The following is a 25,000-nucleotide window of genomic DNA, read 5'->3' on the forward strand; positions in this document are numbered from 1 at the left end:
AAAATATATATCCAAGTTGTCAGTCTATTTATTGTGCATAAACTTACCCCATCTTGGGTCCGCCCTGGGTCAGGTCGAAGACTTGCCTCGGATTCAACAGCCACTGGAATTTCTGTAAAAGCTTGGCTCCCTGATTGCCGCCCGATTTTGGGTTAATGAAAACCAGCACCGGTTTCACAGATGGCGTAGGTATAGGTTTCACCACCCATAACATCCCCTGATCCTTATCCTGTTCTTTATCCTTATCCTTTTCTTTCGATTTCTTTCTGTTGGACGCAGTGCCAGCACCGCTTCCAGATTTCTTCTTTCTCGGCGATTTTCTCAAGCTACTCTTGAAACTGCCCTTCCTGGGAAGCTTCACGATCCAGGATGGCGGCACTACAATAGACGCGTGAATACCTAACTCGCAGTTTTCTCCGATCTTCTGAACGTTGAAGCACGCTTCTTTGTTGTGATAGGCCAGCTTGCACCAGCTACAGCTCACCGCGACAATCTCCTTCGAGGTGAAGCTCAGCTTCGATTGGAACGACTTGCCGCAATTTGCGCATTTCCCCTTCTGTGATCGTCGGTGTACCCAGTGGTGGTGAGTGTTCGTCTGTTCCCGATACTGGCGGACCCCGACATCCCGGAAGCTAGATTTACAAGCAAAGTTCAGACTCACCGCGCACACAGCGTGAGCTACCACTCTGCAGGCAGCACATTTCATCCGGGGCCCGTGTTTCTGCAATTTCAATGAAATTCTCTGTTAAAGAATGTCTCGGGTACAGCAGGATCGTCTATAACGCTTTAAATCGTTGTTGAACGAAGTAAACGATAGTAAAACCGGAGGAAAATACGATCCACGTTCCGTACAATCCTCTTAGTCTGTAGGGGTTGTTCGAAAAAAAAAGAAAGAAAAAACTGAAGCGCTCGCGAAATCGGTTTAACGGGGTTCGAAAACAGCCGGAACCTCGTTAGCGGCTCTTTAATGGCATAATCGATAAAAGTTACGTGTCGAGAATACGGTAATCTACCCATTTCCCTTGTTTCTTTGCTTTATCCCTATTTTCACCTAATATTCTACAGCATCAGTGAGCTCAGAAATTTCTTCCTCCACTTGCGAAACGAAGAAATAGAAATTAAATTGAAAAGGGAACGTACTGGGGCAAATGTTCGTTCACCGAATAATCTATAGCAGTTGTACATAGAACGTAACAAAAACACGTTCGTTGATTGCAAGAACGCGAGATCGATGTAATGAATGCGCCACGTCACAGGACGAACGAACACGTTGCAAGAACTGGGAAATTTTTTGTGCTCCATGAAACTTTGTCCCTGTCCCCTGTCCAAATGGAAACGCTGACAGAATCCGCACACGTTTACGTGGCTATAAAAAGCAAAAATAAAAAAAAAACAAAAATGAAAAAAGAAAGAAGAGGAAGAAAACAAGGAAACACGAAAGAAAGAGGGTGGAAAGACAGAAGATGACGGCGGATTCACGGAATTCATGGCGCACGTATAAATCACGTCATCCTGTTCGCCACCTTTCAAACGATTTAGAAGGTTCATCGCTTTCCATTGTCTACACGATGATCAAAGGGACAAAACGATGATCATTGAGGTCAAACAAAAACCATCAAGCTCTATCGTTCGCCGATAGGCTTGAATAAACTATGTACGAACAGCGCTTTAAAATTGTGACGATTCTCGACGAAAGAAACGCGGTCGAGTAGAGGAGCGTCGGCAGAGGTTGTAGAGGGTCAAGGCTGGTCGACAGACCCTCGTCGAACCTCTTCTCCGTCGTTTCAGTTCCTCTCAAAGAAAAACTTTTTTCCTTCCGATATTGCTCAGCCGTCACGGTTTATATTGACCTACATGAGTCACCCGAAACGTGCCACGATCTTCTCTGTGAGTCGGGCAATTTGTACAGAAAGGAAGAGAGAGGAAGAAAGGAAAAGATGAGACGAGTCTATGCGCTTTTTTCTACACGATCCGAGGATACGATATTTTCTTCTTCTTCTTCTTCTTCTTCTCCGTCCTTTTTTATATGGTACCGGTTAATTGCTTCGTCAGAGACGTAATTTTATCGAGAAAGAGATCTTAGAGCCAGACCACTCGAATTCGATGGCACAGACACCTTCAAACTATTCTTCGGCCAAATTGGATTGATCGATCGAGACCATTTGCGGACAAATCTCACTCTATCGTTGGGTCTCTCTCGTCCCTTTGCTCTCTCAGCCACTCTTCTTTATTCATTTCTTTTTAAAAGCGCAAAATGTAAATCCAGTGGAACGTATCATACCTCCGTCGAACATTTTTATTCGAGAAATAATTTTAATAATAATTGTAAAAATATCTATCTGATATGCACATTGCTAGCCATAAATGTTGGAAAGCTTGCTCGTTACAATTGATCGAGAACCTCTGACAAATTTTACTTTATTTAATTTAGTATTTCTGTTCCCATTCCCTTCTCAACCCTCGATCGTGACTTCTGAAACGAGCTCGAACACAAGCGGTCAGAACACGTGCCCTAAAATGTGAATTAGCAGCCTGTAAATTAAGCCGTTCAGCAGAATGGACGAAAACGTCGCGACGATCGATCATTTTAATAGCGTAAAAGGTCGCGCATTATCAATCCGAACGTCTTCACGAAGCGCAAAAACAGGCGAAAGGGGTAGGCTAAAGGGATCAATGTGAAACTTAAATGGAAAACTCGGCGGATGAACGAACGCCGATTCATCAAAGTCTGGGGCCACCGGCGGAATCAATCTTCGTTACCGGTACACGCGGCTGATGCTCGGATTCCACTTGGAAAACGGGCACGTCGCTGACGATCCGTAAGATTTATTTATCGCGTGGAAATTGCTGGCTGCGATCGACGCGGAAATCGCACTTAAACGAGATCTCATACTCGATTTTCCGTGTCGATCGGGAATGCTATAAATCAGAGGTTCTCAACCAAAGTGGGATTATTGAACGCGAGAGTTGAAAGGAAGAATCTAGCACATTATATTTGACATGAAAATATTGACTCAAAAGTTCAAACGATTGCTCCAAATAAAATAAAAAAAAAAAACAGAGAGAAAAGAAAAATAGGTCAAATAATTAGATACTCCAAATAAAACGACAAGTAAAAAGATCAAATAATTACTCCGAGGAAAATAAGACGTGAGTTGGAAATAAAATTGCTTGAAACGTAATTCGAAAGTCTTACTTAAGAAGTAAATTGTTTTCAAATAACATATTTGCCAAACGTTTGATAAATACAAATAGTAACAGCAGGTAAAGGATAACAGATAACTGTTTTCTTTTGTGTATAAAGAACATATCTATTGCTGGGAAAATATTCACCTCAGAGATAACTAGATATTGGAATAATTCATCAGACCAAATAGCGTGAAAGCTAAGAGATACGGAAAGGAATGTACATAGATCAACATATCAGAATTTTGGAGTGGAAATTCTGTGTACCATAGATAAACATCCGTATATTTTCCTTACAAAATCAAACAATCGATATCCATATATTAAATGACCGTAGTTTTCTACGGATATATAGCTCCTTCTCATCAATGGGTAAGAAGTTTATCGAATAAGCTTAATATTCTCAGTTAAAATTATCATAATTCGTGTTTATTACTCTTATTATTTATTATTATTATTGAACTTAAAATACCCGGTAGTTTTTCATTCTTCGAATTTAATTATCATATTGAAATCTAACAGTATCTTGCAACGTACAAGTTTGATCATTCTGTACCAGGTTCGACGTTGAATTTTGAGATGTTAAAACTAGTCGAATAACGCTTACTATAATAAGCATATAGTCTTAGCTTCGTGCAATGTAGGTACATTATAAGATATATTACTCTTCGCGCTACATACTGCAATTTTTCAATTTTGAGTCTGATGATATGCATTCGCGAAAAGGTTGAGTACCCACACTGTAAATCGAGAATATTATCGACGTGGTCGTGTTGGTCCGTATTGGCTTCACACTCGACTTTTTTTTATCCCTTTTTCATTTCTTTTTCCCCTTTCTTTTGATTCATGCACATTCGACGTTTAATGGACACGAAAGAATTTTATGCGATTCGAAATTGGAATTTGTGGATCATTGATATTGAAGGCAGAGAACGGCAGCGAGCGAACAGTCTCACGGTTGAGCAATAGCTGTAAAATTCCAGGATATTGGTAGCCATACAAGAGAATTACTATTCGCTTTGTGCATGCCACAAACGATAGCACAGTTAGTGAGCTTCTGGAGATTGAGAAACGATTTAACGAAATGCTGAAGTATGAGATAACTACAAAATTATAAATTCTCAGATTACTTACTAATAATACTCTGAAACTTTGCATTAAGAACACATACTGTTGGAGCAAATAATATTTCTGGTAATAGCATTGGCTTGTGCAATAAAAGTAATATGAGATTTATGAGAGATTTCTGAGTTTATGAGATTCAATGCTGTTGAATTATACGTCTACCTCCTGTTACTCACTGAAACCATTACGATCCCTTTTACGAGAAATTTTCTCCCTTTCCCGGCAACGAATTTTTAGAACTGATTTTTGAAAATTCCTCTTAACACGTTCAATCTTGTTCTATCAAAAAAAAAAAAACTCTTTAAAATCTATGTTCATACGATTAATACTTCTCGTGAATTTTTCCTACAAAGGCCTAAAATGTTGCAAATTTTCGATTGATACACGTTTATTTGTCATGATTAACGTGCTGTTTTATATTTCCATAAAAAGATTTATACTATTATGATATTAATTAGACAAATACAATATATCATAGTATTTCGATGACTAGAATAACCTTTTTTCGTTCCAGCGTTCTTAAAAAATTATTCGCGATACACCGAAAAGGAACAATCTCGAAAAAGTTCCTCAAAAAAGGAACAACGTTCCTTTGACGATGGGAATAATTTTTCTGACCAAACGGATATGACGAAATGGAACAAATTTGATTATCATGATATCTATATGACGAACACGTTTCATCGGATATTTCCTGTTTTTTTTAAATTTCGAAAAAAATGTTCTGCTTCCATATTCGAAACAACGCGTTCCCGGGGTGCCGGTTAAAATAAAAATTAAATCCTGTTTCAACCAATTGCGACTGCTCTAAACCAAACTGTATAAATTAAATATTTCACGGGAAAAACTTTCCGCCCGTTTTATTCTAAAACGTTATTTGAAACGTTTTAAATAATGCACGGGGAATGCATACAAGCTTTTTTTTCTTGCCACGGTTAAATTCGCAAAATAGTTTACTGCATCAACGTAGCCGATCTATTTTTTCGGATCTCCATTTGATTAACTTCTACATATGTAATATGCTTTCCAAGTTTACATTTCCATCCTGCACAGTGAAGCGAAAATCCTCAATTTTTTTACTACTGAAGCGAATTTTCCTCGGAAAAATATTCCTGGAAATGTCCAAACAATGAAGCAGAGCCATGGCTCCCTTGCGTATGAAGCTCTTCAACCTCTTTCTCAATTGAAGTAAACGACACTCTTCTACATATGACGATCAAGTTATGTACGCAAACCGACATTTCAGAATGCATAATGCGATTTATAAAACGTTAAGGCCTGTTTATCAAGACAGCGATCAGTCGTCCGATAAATAACACAAAGTCGTCGAAAAAGAAAGATGCATATATCTTATTTAATGATATGATAATCTGATTAAGCTTGATGACATTTCTCATTCTATAAATCTCGATGCACGTTACACTAATTCTTCGATCTTTTTGTAAATTTTACTACCAACCTTCCAAATAATCCGATAAATTTATTATTTTAGATATTGATAGGTGATAATTACACAATATGTTTTACAATATATCTTATGAAAAACATGTTGTATTTATCTTTCTTCTACACTAATTGTTCTTTATCCTAAAAATATTTCATCGATTTGATTGGTCATTTCAAAGGGGAGAAAAATGTCCAGGTACACGAAAAATAAGAAATCAAAGTTTATTTTTGTCGTATAACTCCAATCGTAAAAAACAGGAACAAAACGATTCACGAATAAATAAACGAAAGGTGTGTAGCGATATTAAGTAAACAAATAAATACAGTGGGTGATTAAATTGAGAAATTAAGACATATTTGTGTCACATGATGTAATGTGGTACGATCCTGAAGGAAGTAAAGCGAATAGAAATATTTACCTGATCGATAAAAGAACGACGATTGAAATCGTTTGAAAAATTCAAGATTAATTTTCAACGGAAGAAGCAGGAAGTCGCTCGTCGCTACGGCGGAAGTATGCTCGCGCGTAATGTGTATCGATCGTTGGAATCTCGGCAACGATAAATATCATGCCTCGCGACAAGTTTAAACATACTTTGAAGCACGTTAAGTATAATTTAATGCAAATAATGCTTGTTTACTTAGTTAGGAGGAAAGCTTCCATTTGGTCCTGTTAACCAGACGTTACCACGCTCGCATGCATGCGATGGAAATTGATTTTGGATTCTTGTTAAATATGACGGACACGCGGTATCATGAAATTCGTTTAAGGGGGGGACTAAGGTTAATTCGTACAAAAATAAGGCATGTTTTTGTGAATTATTTGTGACGACACAGTTAAAATCTCTTTATTAAAACCAATAGTACATTAAAGTATGACATTCGAAGCCGATTTTGCGAAAATTTGCGGCTAATTTTCCCTTCAAAGTGTTCCAAAAAAGTGAAAAATTGAAATTTCGAAAAATCCTGCCAGCGTTACCTGGGGAAAACTGTTACCTAACAAATGAACTTTGATTTTTTGATTTTAGATGATCCAGCACCAAGTTATCAGGGGCACCGCAATTCTACCTTTTTTCCGAGACACGTCCGAATAATTGCTGCCATTGCCGTATTTTTTAATATTTCTCCGTGAAAATTTTATACAATATTCTTCGAATGTCATACTTTAATGTACTATTGGTTTTAATAAAGAGATTTTAACTGTGTCGTCACAAATAATTCACAAAAACATGCCTTATTTTTGTACGAATTAACCTTAGTCCCCCCTTAAAATCTTACGAGCTATGTGCTGATCTATACATGTACATATATACGTATCTGTAACTGCGACTTGTAAAAATCCGGAAATTACGAAAAAATTTCATTATAATTCATACGGCGCACGCATACAAAATTTTAAAATGCTATAGATAGAAATTTTACGAAAATATTATTTATCGGTGTATATAACGTAGAGAACGAGTATGAAGGCGTGTTAAACGTGAATATGTTACAACGTGAACGTATCGAATGCCATATTTTAATGAAAACATGGAATGTGATATACAGGGTGTTTTGTTTATTTTGTCCGTTTTAACATTTTCGTTACTTTTACAGATACAGGAAAGTGCAAAAAGGAGAAAAAATTCTTCGGTTTGGAACGACGAGTATTGTGATTCGTGTTATTGCGCGTTCCATGTACCAGGTCTCCACTTTTATCAGAAACTTAACTCTTAACGTGTACATACGATCAGTCGGTTAAAGTTATAGTTACAAAGTCAATGAAAGTTAACAGAAACACTTGTACGATTTTAGTAATTGCAAAAACGAAAATCGAATATCATCCGTTTTGATTAAATCTTTCAATTAACTTCTCGTTTCATTCATACGGGTGCATCAATGGAAATGATGCGAGATAAATCATCGAAAGGTATAAGTCATCGTTGAAAAACTGGTGCCTTAATCTTATCAGAGTGGCCGTTATGTAAATAATGACGAAGTGGATGATACAATTCCGCCGGATGTTATATTCAGCGAGTATTCGATTCGAGTGGAATAAATGAAAGAAACGACGAGAGGCAATAAAATTTGTATTGTAGAAGCATGGACGGTAGCTACTTGATGAAGCTAAGAAGCAAACATGAACATATAAACAGCAGGGAAATAAGAATAATGGGCAAAGTCAGAAAGTTACATATTTCATGAACGTAAAATGCTGGAAAATACGCGGAACAAAAGGTCGTGTCGACACAAATCAGAAAAATCATCCCCCGCGAGACGCAAACGCGTTCTTCCAATTTCGGATCGCTATACTACTGTTATATTTATCACAATATCCAGAGATTCTGAATTACGATACTCCCGGTGTTATTACGAAAATGCTTTAGAACTATCAAGAACAAAATCCATTTTGTGTAGCAGAAATTGTAAAAATTGTTTAGGAATTTTTAAACCAACCTTTTCCCGATATTTCTTGTAACAAATTGTAGTATGAAACTATAGAAGAAAAGAATTAAAAAAATAGAGATAATTGTTTAAAAATATTCCTATAATTAATTATTCTATATAATTATGTGACTCGTAGCCTGTAGAAATAATTAAAGATTGTTCTACGATATGACTAGACTAAGGACGTTGATGACATTTATGAAAAATTTCAATGCGCAAAAATATCGAAAATATCCAAAGTACGTACCCCATATAATATGCAGATCATAAAACAAATCACGTATAGTTCGTTTATCTACGTGTAATTTCGTTTATAAAAATATGAATTTTTATAAACCATCGTACTTTCTATGTACTATGAAACCATATAACTTCCATCAGTTTTGCCTACGCTAATATACGTATAACCTGGTTCGAAACCTCCATTGTCAATCAAAAAGATTGACACTGTTACTTTCAAAATGAAAACAGTTCTAGTTTGACTTTTTTTACGCATGATGCTATCTCGTCAAATCTAGACGTATAAAATCTACGGTTAAAGTTTAGAGATACTCATTTTGTATGGAACACCTTGTACACAGACGCTTGTCGCCGGTTTCAAATTTCACAAAACCTGGTTACGCCATTCACATAGGATTTCACATAGGAACAAATTCGAAACTGCTACATAGTTGGAAACTGAAATGTTTCGGTTTGGGTGTTACCAAAAGCGGTCTTCGTCGATTACAGGCAATTTTACACCGAAAACGGTGTTGTTGGCGTGAACGAGCTTTTTTGCACCGGTCAAAAATCTATACGCGTTTCACTTCGTCAGGCTGCATCGAAAATTACGGCGATACGATACTCATATTGTATGCAAACTCGAATTTAAACGGTGTTCTGGTCACGCGCCACCTTGGCATATTTTTCTTTTTTCCAATAATTTCCTTGCATACAGTTTCGTTCTATAAATTTCGTTACGTAACGCGTTTATTTTCGTACTGTTTCTTTTTCTTAAGAAAGATAAAGGACAGGATCCTCTTTCCATTAGGAAACTTAATCCTGACAAACTAAACCAACCAAATACGATTAGTGAAAATTATGTGCAACAATCTGTACTTTAAGGCTATTATGGAAACGTTACTACCGCAAATCTCGTTTAATTTACTACGGTAGTGTTTCCTTATTCCAGATTTTTCAATCAAGGAAGCTCAATGGAAAAATGATGTAACTGAATCTTTTCTTAAGGAATATTATAAATGGGATACGCTAGAGGGAATGGTTGACATATAATATCCGTAGCAGTTTAGAAAATTTTGCTATGAATTTTCAAGACCACCCCTACTGGTTTCGTGCAAAAGCGTGACAATAATTGCTGCGTTAAATATTGAAAACTTATTCCAAGAAGATTAACAATAAGATATAAAATTCATGTATCTACAACAAAGAAACGTATTATTAAAAATTACGATCTTTCCTTATGGAAGATGATTTTAATCAATTCTTCTGTCTTTAGAGTTGCGCGTAAAAAATTTAATTTCAACGAGGGGAGCAAACGTTATATAATCTTTTTAATAAATTCACGAATCACAGCCATCCAGTACAGGTGATATGCAAAATTTTCAGTCGCCGACATATATATCCAATTTTCTACCATGCATACTAGCTGCAAAAATATTTATCGTGGTAGATGCCACGCGGAAAATTACATCCCTCTCAACCTCGTTGCTACCCTGTGGCCAAGGCTCGCCCGATAATTTTCTTTTTATACCTGAACAAAGAGGTTTCGTAAATTGCCAATTTCCGTTATTAACACACATAGAATGGTAGTAGCCTCGCTTAATTTTCCTCGTTGCTACATCATCGTCCTGTAGTTAAGATTCATTTTTTAAAGCGTTGGCTAAATAAATGTATTCATCAGGGAATATGAAATCACGCTCCACATCAGGATTATCAACGTTTCAAGTAGCTCGGCCAAACGATGTATAAAAGGAAGGAAATCATTATTTGTCCTAAATTTCGTTGGTTGAATTTTAAGATTATTTGCGTATTTGTTGGAATAAGAGAGGTAAATTAACGTTGAAACTACCGGTTTGTGATATATAGCTAACTATTTTCCGCATACTCGAGTAAGGTATTTCACTTCGAAGTAATTAGGAGCTCAAACATTTTCTTTACTTATAGAAAAAGAATATACTTCACGTGCAATTTAAATGAAATCTACTGGGTTGGCAACTAAGTGGTTGCGAATTTTGTCAATATCACCTAATGACTTAGTTAGTTGCCAGCTCAATAAATACGACAATGCAACAGGATGTACATACAACGTGTACAAATAAAAAAGCAGACCATACAATAGTGATAAGAAGAACACATAATGGCATGTTTCTATTTCTTTCATAATACAAATACTAGGTTATCAGGCAGATACATACGAAATGAAATTGTATTAACGATTGTATCTACAATCTGTAAATGTATTCAAAATTAATCAGAATGCCAATGACGACCAAATTATTGAAAAGTGTAAAAATTCAGGAAAAATCCTTTTTATTTTGCCACCAGCTTTTATTTTGCATAATATAACCTACTATTACGAACGAACACTGCAAAAATTGTGGTATTATATCTTTGTTAAAACATACTCTGCGTTGTTATAGCGTTACACTAAAAAATGAAACAAGACCAAAATAATGTCTTTGTAATCCTATATGGCGATTGCTTAAGGGCTGATTGTTTATTTTCGTCCATCGTACGAGAACTAAAATAGACACTGCCTATACATTCCCAGAAATCAATTAATATCTACGCTATAATTGATTCGATAGAGGCGTAAAATCAATGAGCCGCATTACGTTAATGATATAACGTGTTTCAATGAAACCGATGAGTCAAGGAACTCGGAAACGTTGCGCCGCAAACATATTGCGAAGATACACAATTTATAAACCTTTATATCCCATCAATCGTTTATTATACTATCAATAGCACTGGTCATAATGTCGATTACCTTTGACAAGAAAAAATACGTGTTAAATGATCGTCACAAAGAATCTTTACTCGCATACTCCAAAGTAGCTTGTGTTTTCTATACTCAGAATAAATAAATATAGAAAATTAATAATGCAAATGCGTATATGAAAACGACCACTTATAGCTTCGTTAATTAAATTTGTATATAGCCTTTGTATTTGTATATATTGTATATATTTGTATAATTTGTATATATAGTTATATGTTTATCTATAATTATAGAAATCATTATAGTGGCTATAAGATCGTAATGCTTAGACGCTTCAAAATCATGCGATTCATTAGGAAGTAATTCATTTATTATTCAACGCAATTAAATTACGTAATTAAGCCAGTCGTAAGCATCAACTGTGTTCGTTTTCGGTTCGGACGAAACTGCGGCACTTAATTAAAAATTCTTAATTACGACGTTTTCTGTCATGTTCCCCTCGTTATCTCAATCAAATTTAAAAGAACATTAGGTCGAAAGATGGCAACACGAATAAATACGCATCACCCTTTTTATACTTTTGACCTACAATTTCTCAAAATATCATAAAAGCAATATCGAACTCCGGTGGGTAAAAAAAGAATTTCATTTCTCTCGTTGAATTTCCAGATTTAGACAAAAAGGAAAAAACGGAGAAAGGAAAGAAATATTCTAGGGAAGGATATATCTACGTGATGAAATGACGCACGGTCCGATCTCTAAGAGTAGCGTTGCTCGTAAAAGCAAAAAGAAACGCACGAAATAAACGTGGAACTGTGAGACAATTCCTCTCCTCTCTCTTTCTCTCTCTCTCTCTCTCCTTTTGCGTTTGCTCCTAACGAGAATCGTTCCCATTAATGTTTCACTCATTGCCAACGTCTTTGTCTAAAAATGATATCACCGATAAAAAATGTACGCAGTCGAACTCCGTGTCTCGCCAAAGTATTTCCAATCATTGGTACAGTTGTTGAAACGAGGACGACTAACTGGCAGAAAAATTGACGCGTTCCATGATCATTCTGTTTCATCCGGCTAAATGCATATTTTATCATATACTCATATAGCCGACTGCATACAGGATAAGGATAAATCAATGAAGACACAACGTACGTATAATATGCAGTGGCTCACGAAAATACTTGAAAACATACCACAGAAAACATTTGTGTGTTACAAGAAATATTGTGGAATTTCATTAGCAATGTAACAAAACACCATGGTCATATCGTACAGAAAATTGAGATCAACGGCAGAACAATTATTCTTCTATCGATATGGTAGAAGGCAATATTTCTAGAAATTCATAATTGCTATACGACAGGAAAAAAAGAATGGAATGAAATATTATATGTTAAAAAGTCGAGCGCGATGGATGGATATATGTATACTTATGGCGATTAATCATATACGTATGCGTCTATACGTATAATCTATACCTTATATATAAAATATTATAGATATATACTAAATGTATTTTTTCTTTTTTCTTTTTTTTTTTTTTTTTCATTAACGCTCAACAGACGATAATTCGTATATACTTTCGAATATATAGCTGTCCAGAGGTTCAATCCTATAAACGAAGCTCTACGGTATTATTCTTTTTCTTCACCCTCTTCTATCGACCACTTCCAACTACTGTCCATCGTGGCGCGTCAGTACCGCGCACATTATTTTTCATGTCGAGCTACGTCGCGTTTTTATTCTCGCACCAAACAGTCGTATCTTTGGGAAACATGCCGGGCATTTCTTCCTATGCTTTTACTCCTTCGTTTTTACGATTATTCGCTTGCAGTACCTTCTACGCTGCTACATGTTGAAGGTAGATCCGTTTTACGACACCGTGCGAAGGATTAAGAGGAAAAAAGGGACGTGTGGGTAACGAATGTCGTCAACTTTTAACGAGCATCGGTTTACTGAAACTATTGGCTGTAACTAATCATTGTCTAAGGCGAAAGTGAAAGATGAGAAGAGGAATGTTGTGATTTATCGCGTAACGTGTTTTATTTTTAAGCCTGTTGCGGCCTTCGATATTCCATGTCCCAATTTTAGTCTGAATATTTCACGAAAAGATTTGCTAGAAAATTGCAATAGGAAATCATGCGTAACAACAACAATCTTTACATATTTTTCTTCTTTTTTTTTAGAATGTATTTTTAATAATAGAAAAATAAGATGAGCCAAATCTCGAAGCTTAAGAACGTTGTATTTTATGGACTGAGGTTACTTTGAGAAAATAAGATGATTCCCTGTAAGTAGTAAAATGAATTTGGGTCATAACTTCATGTCGGAACTGCAAACTCCGTAACGTTTACCTGCTAGAATAATCCTAATTGATCATTGTTCTCAGGAAACACCGTACAGCTGCCTACCTTTCTGCCATCCAACTTCCTTGACTCTACCTAAATCAGTCATGTTAAATAGCATTTCGTGTTCTACATGCTTCTCTATGCTACACACGTGCTTGGAACTTACGGTCTGAACATTTGCTTCAGACACTTACATGAATTCGTCATTGGACAGAGGGACTGGTTTATATCGTTTCGCTGAAATATCGATGTTGATATTCTAAGAATATCGCCGATGACGTGAAAAATTGTCACACGTATAAATAGAATTATGCCTATAATTATAGCCTATAAATAAATACAAATGCTTCTGACAATTTAATTGAAATTATTTTTTCTTTACAGATTCCAGATATACTTTTGCTCAAAAAGTTCTGCCCCCTTTGAATACGCTGAAATTTTGCAAATATTTTATTTTACACAGAACGATGATATTAAATTAAGAATAAATAGTTCACATGGCGCGCAAATTATAAAAATAAAACGTTCCTCTATGAAGTAAATGTGAAAGAACACGAATCAATAAAATACGTATAACTAGAAAAAGATACAAAGATACATATCTCGAGCTATTATTATCTATAATAATAATAATAATAACTACATAATAATAAGTCAGAATCATATATCGAATGATAAGAGAAGAAATACCAAAGATACTCTAACAATTCTCCCCAACGAGAAAAGGCAGAAGAAAATATTTCACTGTATTGTCCAGGGTGAAATTCTTTTTTCAATCCACAAAGAAAAACAATCGATTCCAAATCAGATTTTCCAATCAGAACTAATTTCATCGACGTTAAATACATATTACAAGGATCTTCGAAACTTCGATACGAAACATCGTGGAAAAATATCTGCTTCCCGACGATTTCTCCCTTAGTTATCCTTTCCAAAGTCACTCGACTAAATGGAACAATAGAAGCGTGTAATAAGAAGATAACACGTGGCCCGGAAATCATGCACCGTGTTCTTAAAAACTAACACAGACAAAGAACAAAACGCGGGGAGTATAATAACATTTATACAACGAAGCCAAGATGAAAGACGAAAAAAAGAAAGAGAACGAGAGAACAGCAAGAGAGTAATTAACAGGATGGTTCTAAGATTGCGCCTCCTGTACTTCTGAATTAAACAATCGTTAAAATTCAACAAATACGTAGGAAACGTAGGGAGGAAGTCTGATAAAATGTTTTCCGTCGTCTGCGTAGAGACAAAGTGAGAAGAAGTCGGTCCGCTAAAAATAGTGTGTCAAAAAAGTAATTAAAAACTGTTTTAATGTCTCTCACTTCTTTTCTCGCGGCCGAGTTTCCAACCTGCGAACGAATTACCACAAAATAGGATGTTCGAACATGTTGACACGTTAAAAAGCGATGACTTTCGTCACCTCCCTTTTTTGTTTCACTTTTTCTTCCGCTCTTTTTTTTTTATTTCATTTATTTCGTCTGTTCAATTTTATCTGTTTTCTCTTCTTTCTTCCTTTTCTTCTATTTCTTTTTCTTTTTTTTTTTTTTTTTTTTTTATTCCATTTTCATAGCGCGTTCGATAAACGAATAACTCGGAATACAATGCGAAACGACAAATCACGAGACGTTTCCTCCAGAACGATAAGCGAATATGTTATCGGACAGATGATAAACGGTAATTATTTACTCGTTATTGAGCCGACGAGTATTTAACGTAATAACGAGAAAACGATTACAGTAACATTTAATCGATTCATCCCGTGATTTAGCGTGTGAAATCGTATTTGCGATAACAATTGCATGAGATTATTGTACAATAGCATTCATTGCTAGCGACTATACATGTATAATATAAACGGACCGATATAATGGATCGTTTCCTACCACGCGTTCACGTGTTCTCGACTTCGTTTCGCTTCGATTTAATCACTTAATATGTAGCATGTCACTTGAAAATAAAGAAATATATATATTCTTTTTCTTTTTTCTATTAACTGCTTGCGTAGGTTATTGCGGATACAGAATAACGAAAAAATGAAAATCAAGTTCGCTATATTAACGAGTATAATATCAGCGAAAATGAACTTTAACGATGCGACTTATGTCTACACATTTACGTACATAACCGACACATCTAACCTAATTAAATAACATAATTGTACGGGTCTGTCTGTTATCAACGACGAGCAACCGCACAAAGAATTTTCCAGCGACGTGAACATCCGCGTCGTTTCGCTTTTAATTCGGATGCAGAGCGAGCGAACGAAAACCAGCTATGAAACACAGAACACGGGAAGAGGATGAACATGTACCTGGACTCAAGTGTTTCCCAGCGTCAGTTAATTTCCTGTTTCGACGATACGCCGTTCGATTTCGATGAATAGCCTGTTAAAACCTCGTGCATCCTTCGCGACGATATTCCACGTGAAAAGAACATAAATCATTGACAGCCAAATGGAAGTTTAGCGGCCCGTACTTCTACATCGATGTTCGTTGCGCTAGACGAAATTTATGACTGCTTTGAAAACTATCCAAATTAAATCAACCAACGTGTAAACGGCCTTCGAACACCTCGCAGGTTTAGCTGAGAAACACTATAATAGAAAAAGTTCGCCATATACGATTCGTCTCGTGCAATTTAGTTTTCAAGTTCCCATTTCGGTGTTCGATTGTTTCGTCACGGTGGTCGACTTCTATCGATTCGTTTTCCTATAGGTGTGTCGATTCGTCGAGTTTATTCGCACGGTGATGTAGAATTTCCAGGGAAATGTCGAAATTTAAACGATTTAATATCGTTTCGAAACGTCTTTGTTGTGTTCTTTGAAACGTGCAATTTTCCTACCGAAGATATTCAGCTGCTTATGCTTTGACGTTTCATCTACGTAAGAGTCATGGAACGTTCCGAGATTCTAATTTTAGTACAAATTCTACTTGCTGAGGGATTCTCACATACGTATGTACGTACTTGCATTTAGTTCTTTTCTTAACTGAACCGCAAATTAGCCTGAACTAGCAACGAATGCGTTTTCTAACAAACGAACATTAACGAATACGACAAAATAATCGACAGATTATGGTATTTATTTTATGGCTTGTTACGGTAACTACGTCGTTCTTCAAATGCTTCATTAGCGACCATAGTCTAATACGTTGTTTAATTCGGGAAAAAAATTCCTTTAATGACTCTGATAAAGTCATTTTTGAAAAGGCTAATACATCATATAACGATAGAACATTTACTCTTTGCTAGTAAGTTTTAGAATGTGGCTGCGTAACAATGTTTATAAAAATCTTTGTAATATACCAACTGCGTACAGTTAATTAATATGCGCACCATCGAACATCTACGTTTAAGCATTTCTTTCTTTTTTTCTCATATTTCTCTCTACTTTTTTCGTTCTTTCTCTTCCCTTGCCCATTGCTTTTTCCATGTCTCCCTGCCACCCTGTATCTTCCTAACTGATCCCTTCCTTATTACGTTGTTTCTTTCTTTGTCTGGCTTCCCATTCGATTCCAGACCTACCCTTTTTTCTCTTTCTCGCTTTCATCTTTATTGGATATACTTTCTGTTCGTTTGTCTCTCCTTTCTCTCGTCTCTTTTCTCATCTCTTCAATTTATTTGTCTCATACACCGCGTGCTTTTTCTTCGCTTCCTCTTTCTTTTTTCTTCTTCGTTCTATTACTTCTGCGAGAAATAGTTGAACCCGAAACGTTGAAGATCAAAGTCGAATTTAGGCTTCCAAGAAATAAAATTAAAAAGTTTACTTGTCCGAAAATTGGTTCAATAATTGTTCGAACTTCTAGAGAAGTTACGCAGTATCTACCGTCGAAATAGGAATCAAAGTCAAGCCATAACAATTTACGTTGACAAATTATGCCCAAATTGGATCGTGTGTGTTCAAGCGTACACCATACAGAGAAGGCAACAAAGATTCTCCGTGCACAGAACATTGTTAACGATGACAGAGATTTCTGAACGTGTACCAAAGTGTTTCAATTAACACAACGCAAAGGGAACAACATGGATGCGTACGTGAAAACGACGTCAGAGCGTCGTTATCAGACCGAACCACTGCATTTTGTTACAGTTGCTATTGTGTGCCGCAGAAACGATTCTCTGCTGGCTTCTGAAAACTTTCCAACTATTCGCAGTTTCGTTAATTTGACGGAAATGTGTACTATGTTCACCAACCCATATTTCTCCACTCGTTTACACTCACAACGTCTTTTGTTCTTCGTATATTTCGCTTCAATAAAATACTTTCTCCTCTATCATATATTTCTGATATCATCTTCCTTTTCGATATTTTTAAAATAGAAACATAGATAACACAAATCATTATTTGCAGAAAGAATAAAGACGTTCCTTAAATTTTGTAAGAATTAGTTTTGATACAGTAAGAGAAACCAAATATTTGAAACAATTTTTTTACTAGTCTCTATGAACGTCTATGAAAATTTGTATTTTTATCGACACCATTAAAAAATAGGCTCTAATTTTCATAACAGAAATTTGTATCGTCCATTTAATATCGTAACCAATTTTACGTGTGTTTTTTCTTCTGATTTTCTCCTGATCATTGTTACATTGATTACTATTTTTTTTTATAATAATTAGAAATCTCCCTAATTGGTAAGTATAAATTTCAACAGTCTTGGAAATTGAGTATTGATATGTGTATCTATTGTCCACTATTTTTAGTTTCAAACTTAGACTTCTCACGAATGCATAGAAATCCATAGTCCACGCTAGAACTGCTAAAACAATCAAAATAACCAACTCCTAATTTTTCATAGAAATTTTAGGAATTTGTAACGGTGGCTTTCTAAATTATACATCCCATTGATTTCGTAGAATATTCGAATAAAAATCTATTTCTCTTCTAACATTACATATTTTTTCATGTATCTTCCCCTCCCACTTTGTTCTCCTTTTTTCTTTTTTTTGGTACAAATGCTCCACTATAATCGCCGATAGTTCTAGTACCAATACTTGTGTCTCTCACATGGGAATTTTTCTGTACATTTTATTTTTGAATTTTAGGTACGTTCTTTTACGTTACACATAAGACTATATAAGTACATAAAAACATAGCTAAAATTCAAAAATAAAATGTATATTACGCGTTTAATATGTCGCGTTGTTAATTATAAATTTTATCAAACTTTATAATGCAATTCTATTTTACTGTAACGCTGGATATTACTAAACTTTATACCTTGCCATGGAATTTATTACATGAAGCAAACTTTGAAAAATTCGTTAATTATTTTCATTAAACAAACGTATACGCGTATATCGTCTTGGATAAAAACTATAGAGAATGATCGAGAATATTCTGAATATTATACCGAGATAAGATGATCCGTATGAAACTTTGTCGGAGCGTCCGCGAGCGAAATAAAATTCTGGTTGCGGGTAAAAAAGTTTCTGCAAACACTAGAGAAATGCTTTTTAAAAGTTTTGTCGGAAAAAAAGATCTCGTGCGCCACGGTTTTGCTCGACAGACAGTAATAACTGAATTCACGAATATTATTCGCTTGTAAAGGAAACAATTTATCATAAAAGTTGCAAAGTCCGTTCTCTATTCGCAGAAGTCCATGTCTATGAATTGTATTTCATTAAGGATTTTGGATTGCGTTGTTAGAATCATACAAATTTCTATCGTTTTATTTCATTCGAATCGAACGATACGATACACTTTGCCGCAAAAATTAATTTGAAGATATTTTTTTTTATTTGGATGTATTTTACAATCATTTCTCATTGAGAATTATAAGTAAATAATTTGAAGATGTGAGTTAACTCGTCGTATTTCGTACGTATTATGCAACGAGGCTTTTCTGACAGTTGAGTTGGAAACAATGGAAGCTACTATCGGGCTTTTATGAAACTCGTATAAAAATCTTAATGGAAAAGTAGAAGAGTTATAAAAATGTATCGCTATCGAGAACAATTGTGAATACGCGACAATCTAATGTGCGAAAACCACCGTATCACTTATGAGATCACCTAATAATAATTTATTTATTTAGAGAAAGATTTCATATTCTATATATTTGTACTTGTGCCAGATACACGATATATCATATTTATACATTGCAAAGATTAAAATCGACCGAATTAAAATCAATGTGCTTTTATTAACTTTGAACTGTATGATTGACAGGGCTTCTATTGTTTTGAATGAAATATCAACCAAGTTGGCAAATAATATATTCTCCCTTCTTTTACAATGAAATTTAATATAGTTAGAGTAGCAACCTCATCGAATGTATATCATAGTGGCCATTCGTAAATAAAGATGGAACAGAGGAAAACTATCGTTCTTTGTCATGGTTCAATCATATTAATTACGATTTTATTCTGCGAGAAAGATGGTTTTAATAAGTGAACAAACGGTGTGCGACAAAGTGACGTAGTTCTCGTTACGTAAGTCTCTTTTTTCTTCTCTTAATGCCATTCGCAATAATTCACGGATGAAAGATATCACGTAAATGAAAACTATGTATGTAGATCCTCGTTGGGAATAGTCGTGACGTAAAGGCGATCAGTTCTTGTCATGATATTCCAACTTCGTCGCACCAACTTTTGGTAGAACCACTCTTACGAATCGAAATGACAGAACGAGATCAATTTTTCAGACGATACTCTGCCTTTCCAATGTGGTTCTATAATAAATGTAATAAATATAATATTTATCGATAGTATTCACCCTCGCCTAACGGATATCGGATAACTGTCGACACGAACGTAGAATATTTTACTTTATACCAATTAAACGTAATAGCAACTAAAGAGACTTTTTAGTCCTGCGTGATACGTAAATTAACGACACGTAATTACGCACTTTGGTGACTTTCCCAATTTTGCCTGTATGACTGTTCTTTTTTCACGAAAAATTATTAACGTTTAACGTATTTTCAGTTTAATCCTCTTAATGTTCAAAATTTATCAAAAAGCTTAGATTGGATCTTTCATTTGTTCAAACGTACTACTAATACGTATTAATCAAATGAATACTTATTGAAATCTAATTCAAACGTAAACGTAAACGTTAAGCGATATAATCTGTCTGATCGTCAAATGGATTAAATCGAAGAAATGTTATACTTTTCGTTATTTTTACGAAATAACGAGATTCTATTTCTCTGAATAAGAGAAAAAATTATTTATTAACTTCTCGAAATTTAGAAAACTCGTTGAACTGCATAATTCTGTACAAGTAAACTTGAAACAAATAAATGTGGAACACATACTGCATGCGCAAGTACAGAAACGATCTGGCCTTCACTGTCCGACAGTGAAGTTCCTTTCGATGAAATAATTAGCGATACAAATAGATGCAGTTGAATAATTTGCATTCATAATTTTATTGGCAGTATTTCGATGAATTACTTGTTGTACATTACTTCAACTGAATACTTTTACCGTTGCATTGCGTGTATCGTTACGATATCGACCCTTCGACGAAATATAATACCCCGACTAAATTGTTGTGGATTCGAACTCAATTTTCAATTGATCTGCAAATTGCACCATCCACGAGTGTAGATATGAGATCTTCATTACTGATGACTATTATTTATAGTTCTGAGAAATCTATATACATCGCGTGTTTACATTAAGTGAATTTATCGATATATCTCTGTAAAACACTTAGGCAGTAAAATGTTTTATGTACAGTTAATTCCCCTCGTCTTTTCCATTTTGTATAATTGTATATACATATAATATAAATCAATGACAATGATGAATTAATATCACGAACTTATATATCAGGTATGTAAATATGAAACCGGAATTTTTGTATAGAAGATACATGTTTATTGTATGAAAATGATTAAAAATATTTTATTCAAAGTATTTCCCATCGCTAGCTATACATTTTCCCCACCTGTCTGGCAATTGGTGGATGCCATGCCAAAAAAACTGTCGCTCTTTTGAGGCAAACCAGTCATCGAGCCATTTTCGTGCATTTTCGTAGGAAGTGAAGTGCTGGTCAGAAAGTGCGTGTCCCATCGATGCAAATAAATAGTAATCGGACGGAGCTAAGTCTGGTGAGTAAGCCGCGTGCGAAAATATTTCCCAACTGAACGCTTCGATCGTTTCCTTGACTGGTTTTGCTGTATGTGATGGTGCATTATCACGAAGCAAAATTACTTTGTGTTGCCTTTTTTGATATTCTGGTCGTTTTTCACGCAAAGCTTGATTCAAATCGATCATTTGTTGTCGGTAGCGCTCAGTATTAACGGTTTCGCCAGGTTTTAACAGCTCGGTGGTCTTTTTCGGCGGTCTTCCACGTTCTTCGTTCCTCACGTAAAAATTGCCACTTCTAAATTTTTTAAACCACTCAAAGCACTGTGATTTACCAAGAGCATGCTCGCCGTAAGCTTCGACAAGCATTCGATGCGATTGTGCAGCAGTTTTCTTCAAATGGTAACAGAAAATCAATGCTGTCCGCAAATCGTAGTTTCCAGGCACAAAATTTGACATGTTCAACGCTATTACAAACTATGCTGTTGTATGAAACTTGTATTGTTCTGAGTCGAAAATGTTTGTGAGATGTCAACAAAGACTTTTGGCATCAATGATGCAGTTTAGTGATACCTACATTATCAGCTAGGGCCATCTATATGCAAATTCCGGTTTCATATTTACATACCTGGTATTAGCAAAATGTGAAGAATTAATGTCATTAAGAAGATTTTACAAGTCATAAATAGCGAGTTATTGATATTTGCAAATTCTCTCGCATGACAGTGATATGTTTAGCAATAAAAAGAACGAAATCGTACAAATCGATTTTACAACTTGCAACCGATTTGGCTATAAAAATTGTCTTCTTAAAAAATTGCAGAATTCACAATTGTAAAAGAGAAGTTCACAATACGTAACTACTAACTCGTTAATTAACCGATATTATTATAGTAGAAAATAATCTTGGGTCTATTTGATAAAAATTGATAAAATTATTAGAAAGAAACCTTTAGATAATCTATAACTTGCAACTTATCAACCCAAGTAATATTAATCATTATAAACATTACAAATGATCGATAATAATAAATTCTCTTGTACAACGGTAACAAATTAGCTACGTAAAAGAGATGAAGTTTTACAAATATGCAGCCACCTGATTATCCTCTTTTCATAGAAAATTACACCTCTATAACTCATAAACCTATCAAGTTACTAATATAATTAGCTACTAAATCATTGTGCAAGAATATCCTCATCTTCCTATGGTCAAACCTAACCCAACCCTAATAACCTCCATCTATATCTATCCAATCTCGATCCTCTTTCTGCATCTCCAGCCAAACGCTCGAAAACAGTTGTCGTTTACAGGTAACACTTACCGAACAGTCATTGACGTAACAGAAATCACCGGAAGCTGACGTCGGTACCCAAAGATGTTCTCCATTAAGTGCACCGGGACCCCAATCGGGCGTTGATCGGGGTTCACGGTGACCGCCACTCGTTCCACCCTCTTCTCTCCCTCTGAAACGGCAAGACACTCGATTACGGAGTGACACTTCGATATCGCCGGTGTGCTGTTGCAGTTGACGTTAATTCCTCTACAGAAATTCCATTAGGACGCGGACAATACATATTGGAGGGCCGATGGGAGGAGAGAGAACAGCAACGACTGTCTAGCAAAGTCTTCTGGAATTTAAATCCTCGTACAACTGGGATACACGATTGCACCGTATTTGGGACAAAGCCGTTGATCATTCTGCGAGGAATTAACGTAACAAACTGCACAGTTGACCTGTCATAACACATCGATTCACGTATCACAACGGTTAGACGACACTGAAGTAAGCGGGTTTTATCGACGTTTTCATGCTGATCGTACACAATGACGATTCGTCAAGCTAGATAGCGATTAGTATTGCTTTTATGTAGACTAAATGGTTTGGTTTTATTGTTTCATTGGGAAAACTGATTCGTAGATATGGAACGGTATTTTGTAAAATAAATCATGCCAGTGCAAATGAAATTACGCAAATAAATAACAATTATGTAATATCAGAGATATTCAGTTACGATACGAGGAGTTATAAAAAATGATTAAAGAAGCATCGTAATGTAGAATTTCTTGTGCCTCTACGAAAATGCCAAACGTGGATATATGAAATTTTGAGAATCCATCACGTACCTTTCTTTACGATCTAATATAATTTTTATTTAATCCGCTTATCGTTCCTGGTGGATTTTTAATCTTCTAAAAACAGGATTCTCTAAAAATATTTAAATTAAAAGAGTCAACAGAACTACTGCCATTCATTTCTTATAACTTGTAGATTAATTAATAAACATTCTATGGTATCCATACTAATTTTCTTGTTAATGAACTAATTTTCTTTAATCCGCTAATCGTTCCTGGTGAATTTTTAATTAGGAATATTTTCTAAATATATTTAAATTCGAAGCATTCATTGAACCAATATGTATTTGTATACCAAACCAGGAACATTCATTTTTAAAACGGTCCTTTTTAATATAACCATGTACGTTTCACTGTTCGAGTAAATCGTTTATAAACAATTACATTTTTCCATACTATGAGCATTTTATATATTACACAAGTGGCTCAACTGTGACAGACCCTTTCAAACATTCCCAGTATTAAATGGAAAAAACACACATCTATCTATCTTGAATTTGTTACAAGTCTATGACTAAATTATTAATAACCGCGTCTCCTGTAAATTTCTTCCACTTTAACGAGCGAAATTACTATGTTTGACGCCTTGTCCGATTCTATTTTGCTACACTGTGCAGGGGTTAAATAAATGACCGTACGTGTTTCACGGTTCAAGCGACTGTGTAGACAAGTTAAAAGCACAAAAGAGGATAGGAAGGAAGTTTCAAAATTAACCGGAACTCTTTGTTGTCTGGGTCGCATCTTCGACGAGACGACGTTGTCGGAAGAATGAGTTAATACCGTGTCCCGTAGGATATCGCGGAAGCATACTGCTGGCATCGTAAAAAATTCAAGGATACTTTAAATTTCAAAGACGCGACCCGAACATAATGCGCGACACGGCGTGCAACTTTAACGACAAGTCACCCCGTGGATCTGCCGTTCCCTTTGGACGATTATATAAAAATTTTAGGCCGTCGTTCGCAGCAGAGCCACCCCTCGCGCAGCCTGCTTTCTGCATAATTAGTCCGCGGAAATTGCCGGATATCTAGGTCAAACACGAGACAGAAAGAGGGAACGCGAAATGACGTAGTTTTCCTCTGGCATGCTCGTTACAAACGACTATCTGTTGCGTATCAAATAGCTTCGATATGGAAAATCGAAACACGCGAAAGGCCACCGCGTTATTCATACGTCACGAAAAACGGAAATTATTCGTTCACGTCGTCGTGCTTCAATGATTTTTCAAACTATGTTCGCCGTACGTGTAGCACGCTTTTTGCGGAATCCAGCGAACCTAATATTTTCTACTTCGTTTCATTAGCAGATTCGCCACACCCGATTCGCCTAAGAAGATTAAAAAAGTTTTGT

General features: G+C 35.6%; 2 protein-coding genes across 8 annotated transcripts in view; both read right to left on the reverse strand.

The window, feature by feature from the left end:
- Window positions 1-25,000, reverse strand: part of LOC138190033 (transmembrane reductase CYB561D2) — a 148,213-nt gene that overhangs the window by 72,171 nt on the left and 51,042 nt on the right. The gene's annotated exons all lie outside the window — the stretch shown is intronic.
- Window positions 1-25,000, reverse strand: part of rdgA (retinal degeneration A) — a 59,725-nt gene that overhangs the window by 20,271 nt on the left and 14,454 nt on the right. For all 7 annotated transcript variants that reach the window (XM_069132443.1, XM_069132442.1, XM_069132441.1 and 4 more), the window contains exons 2-3: window positions 22,839-22,980; window positions 48-721 (exon numbers count right to left, since the gene is read on the reverse strand). In XM_069132443.1, coding sequence (XP_068988544.1) covers window positions 48-721; window positions 22,839-22,980 — 816 coding nt within the window. The remainder of the gene's footprint in view (window positions 1-47; window positions 722-22,838; window positions 22,981-25,000) is intronic.

This window comes from Bombus flavifrons, chromosome 2 (genome assembly GCF_040668555.2).
Source record: "Bombus flavifrons isolate JBK064 chromosome 2, iyBomFlav1_principal, whole genome shotgun sequence".
Lineage (NCBI taxonomy): Eukaryota > Metazoa > Arthropoda > Insecta > Hymenoptera > Apidae > Bombus > Bombus flavifrons.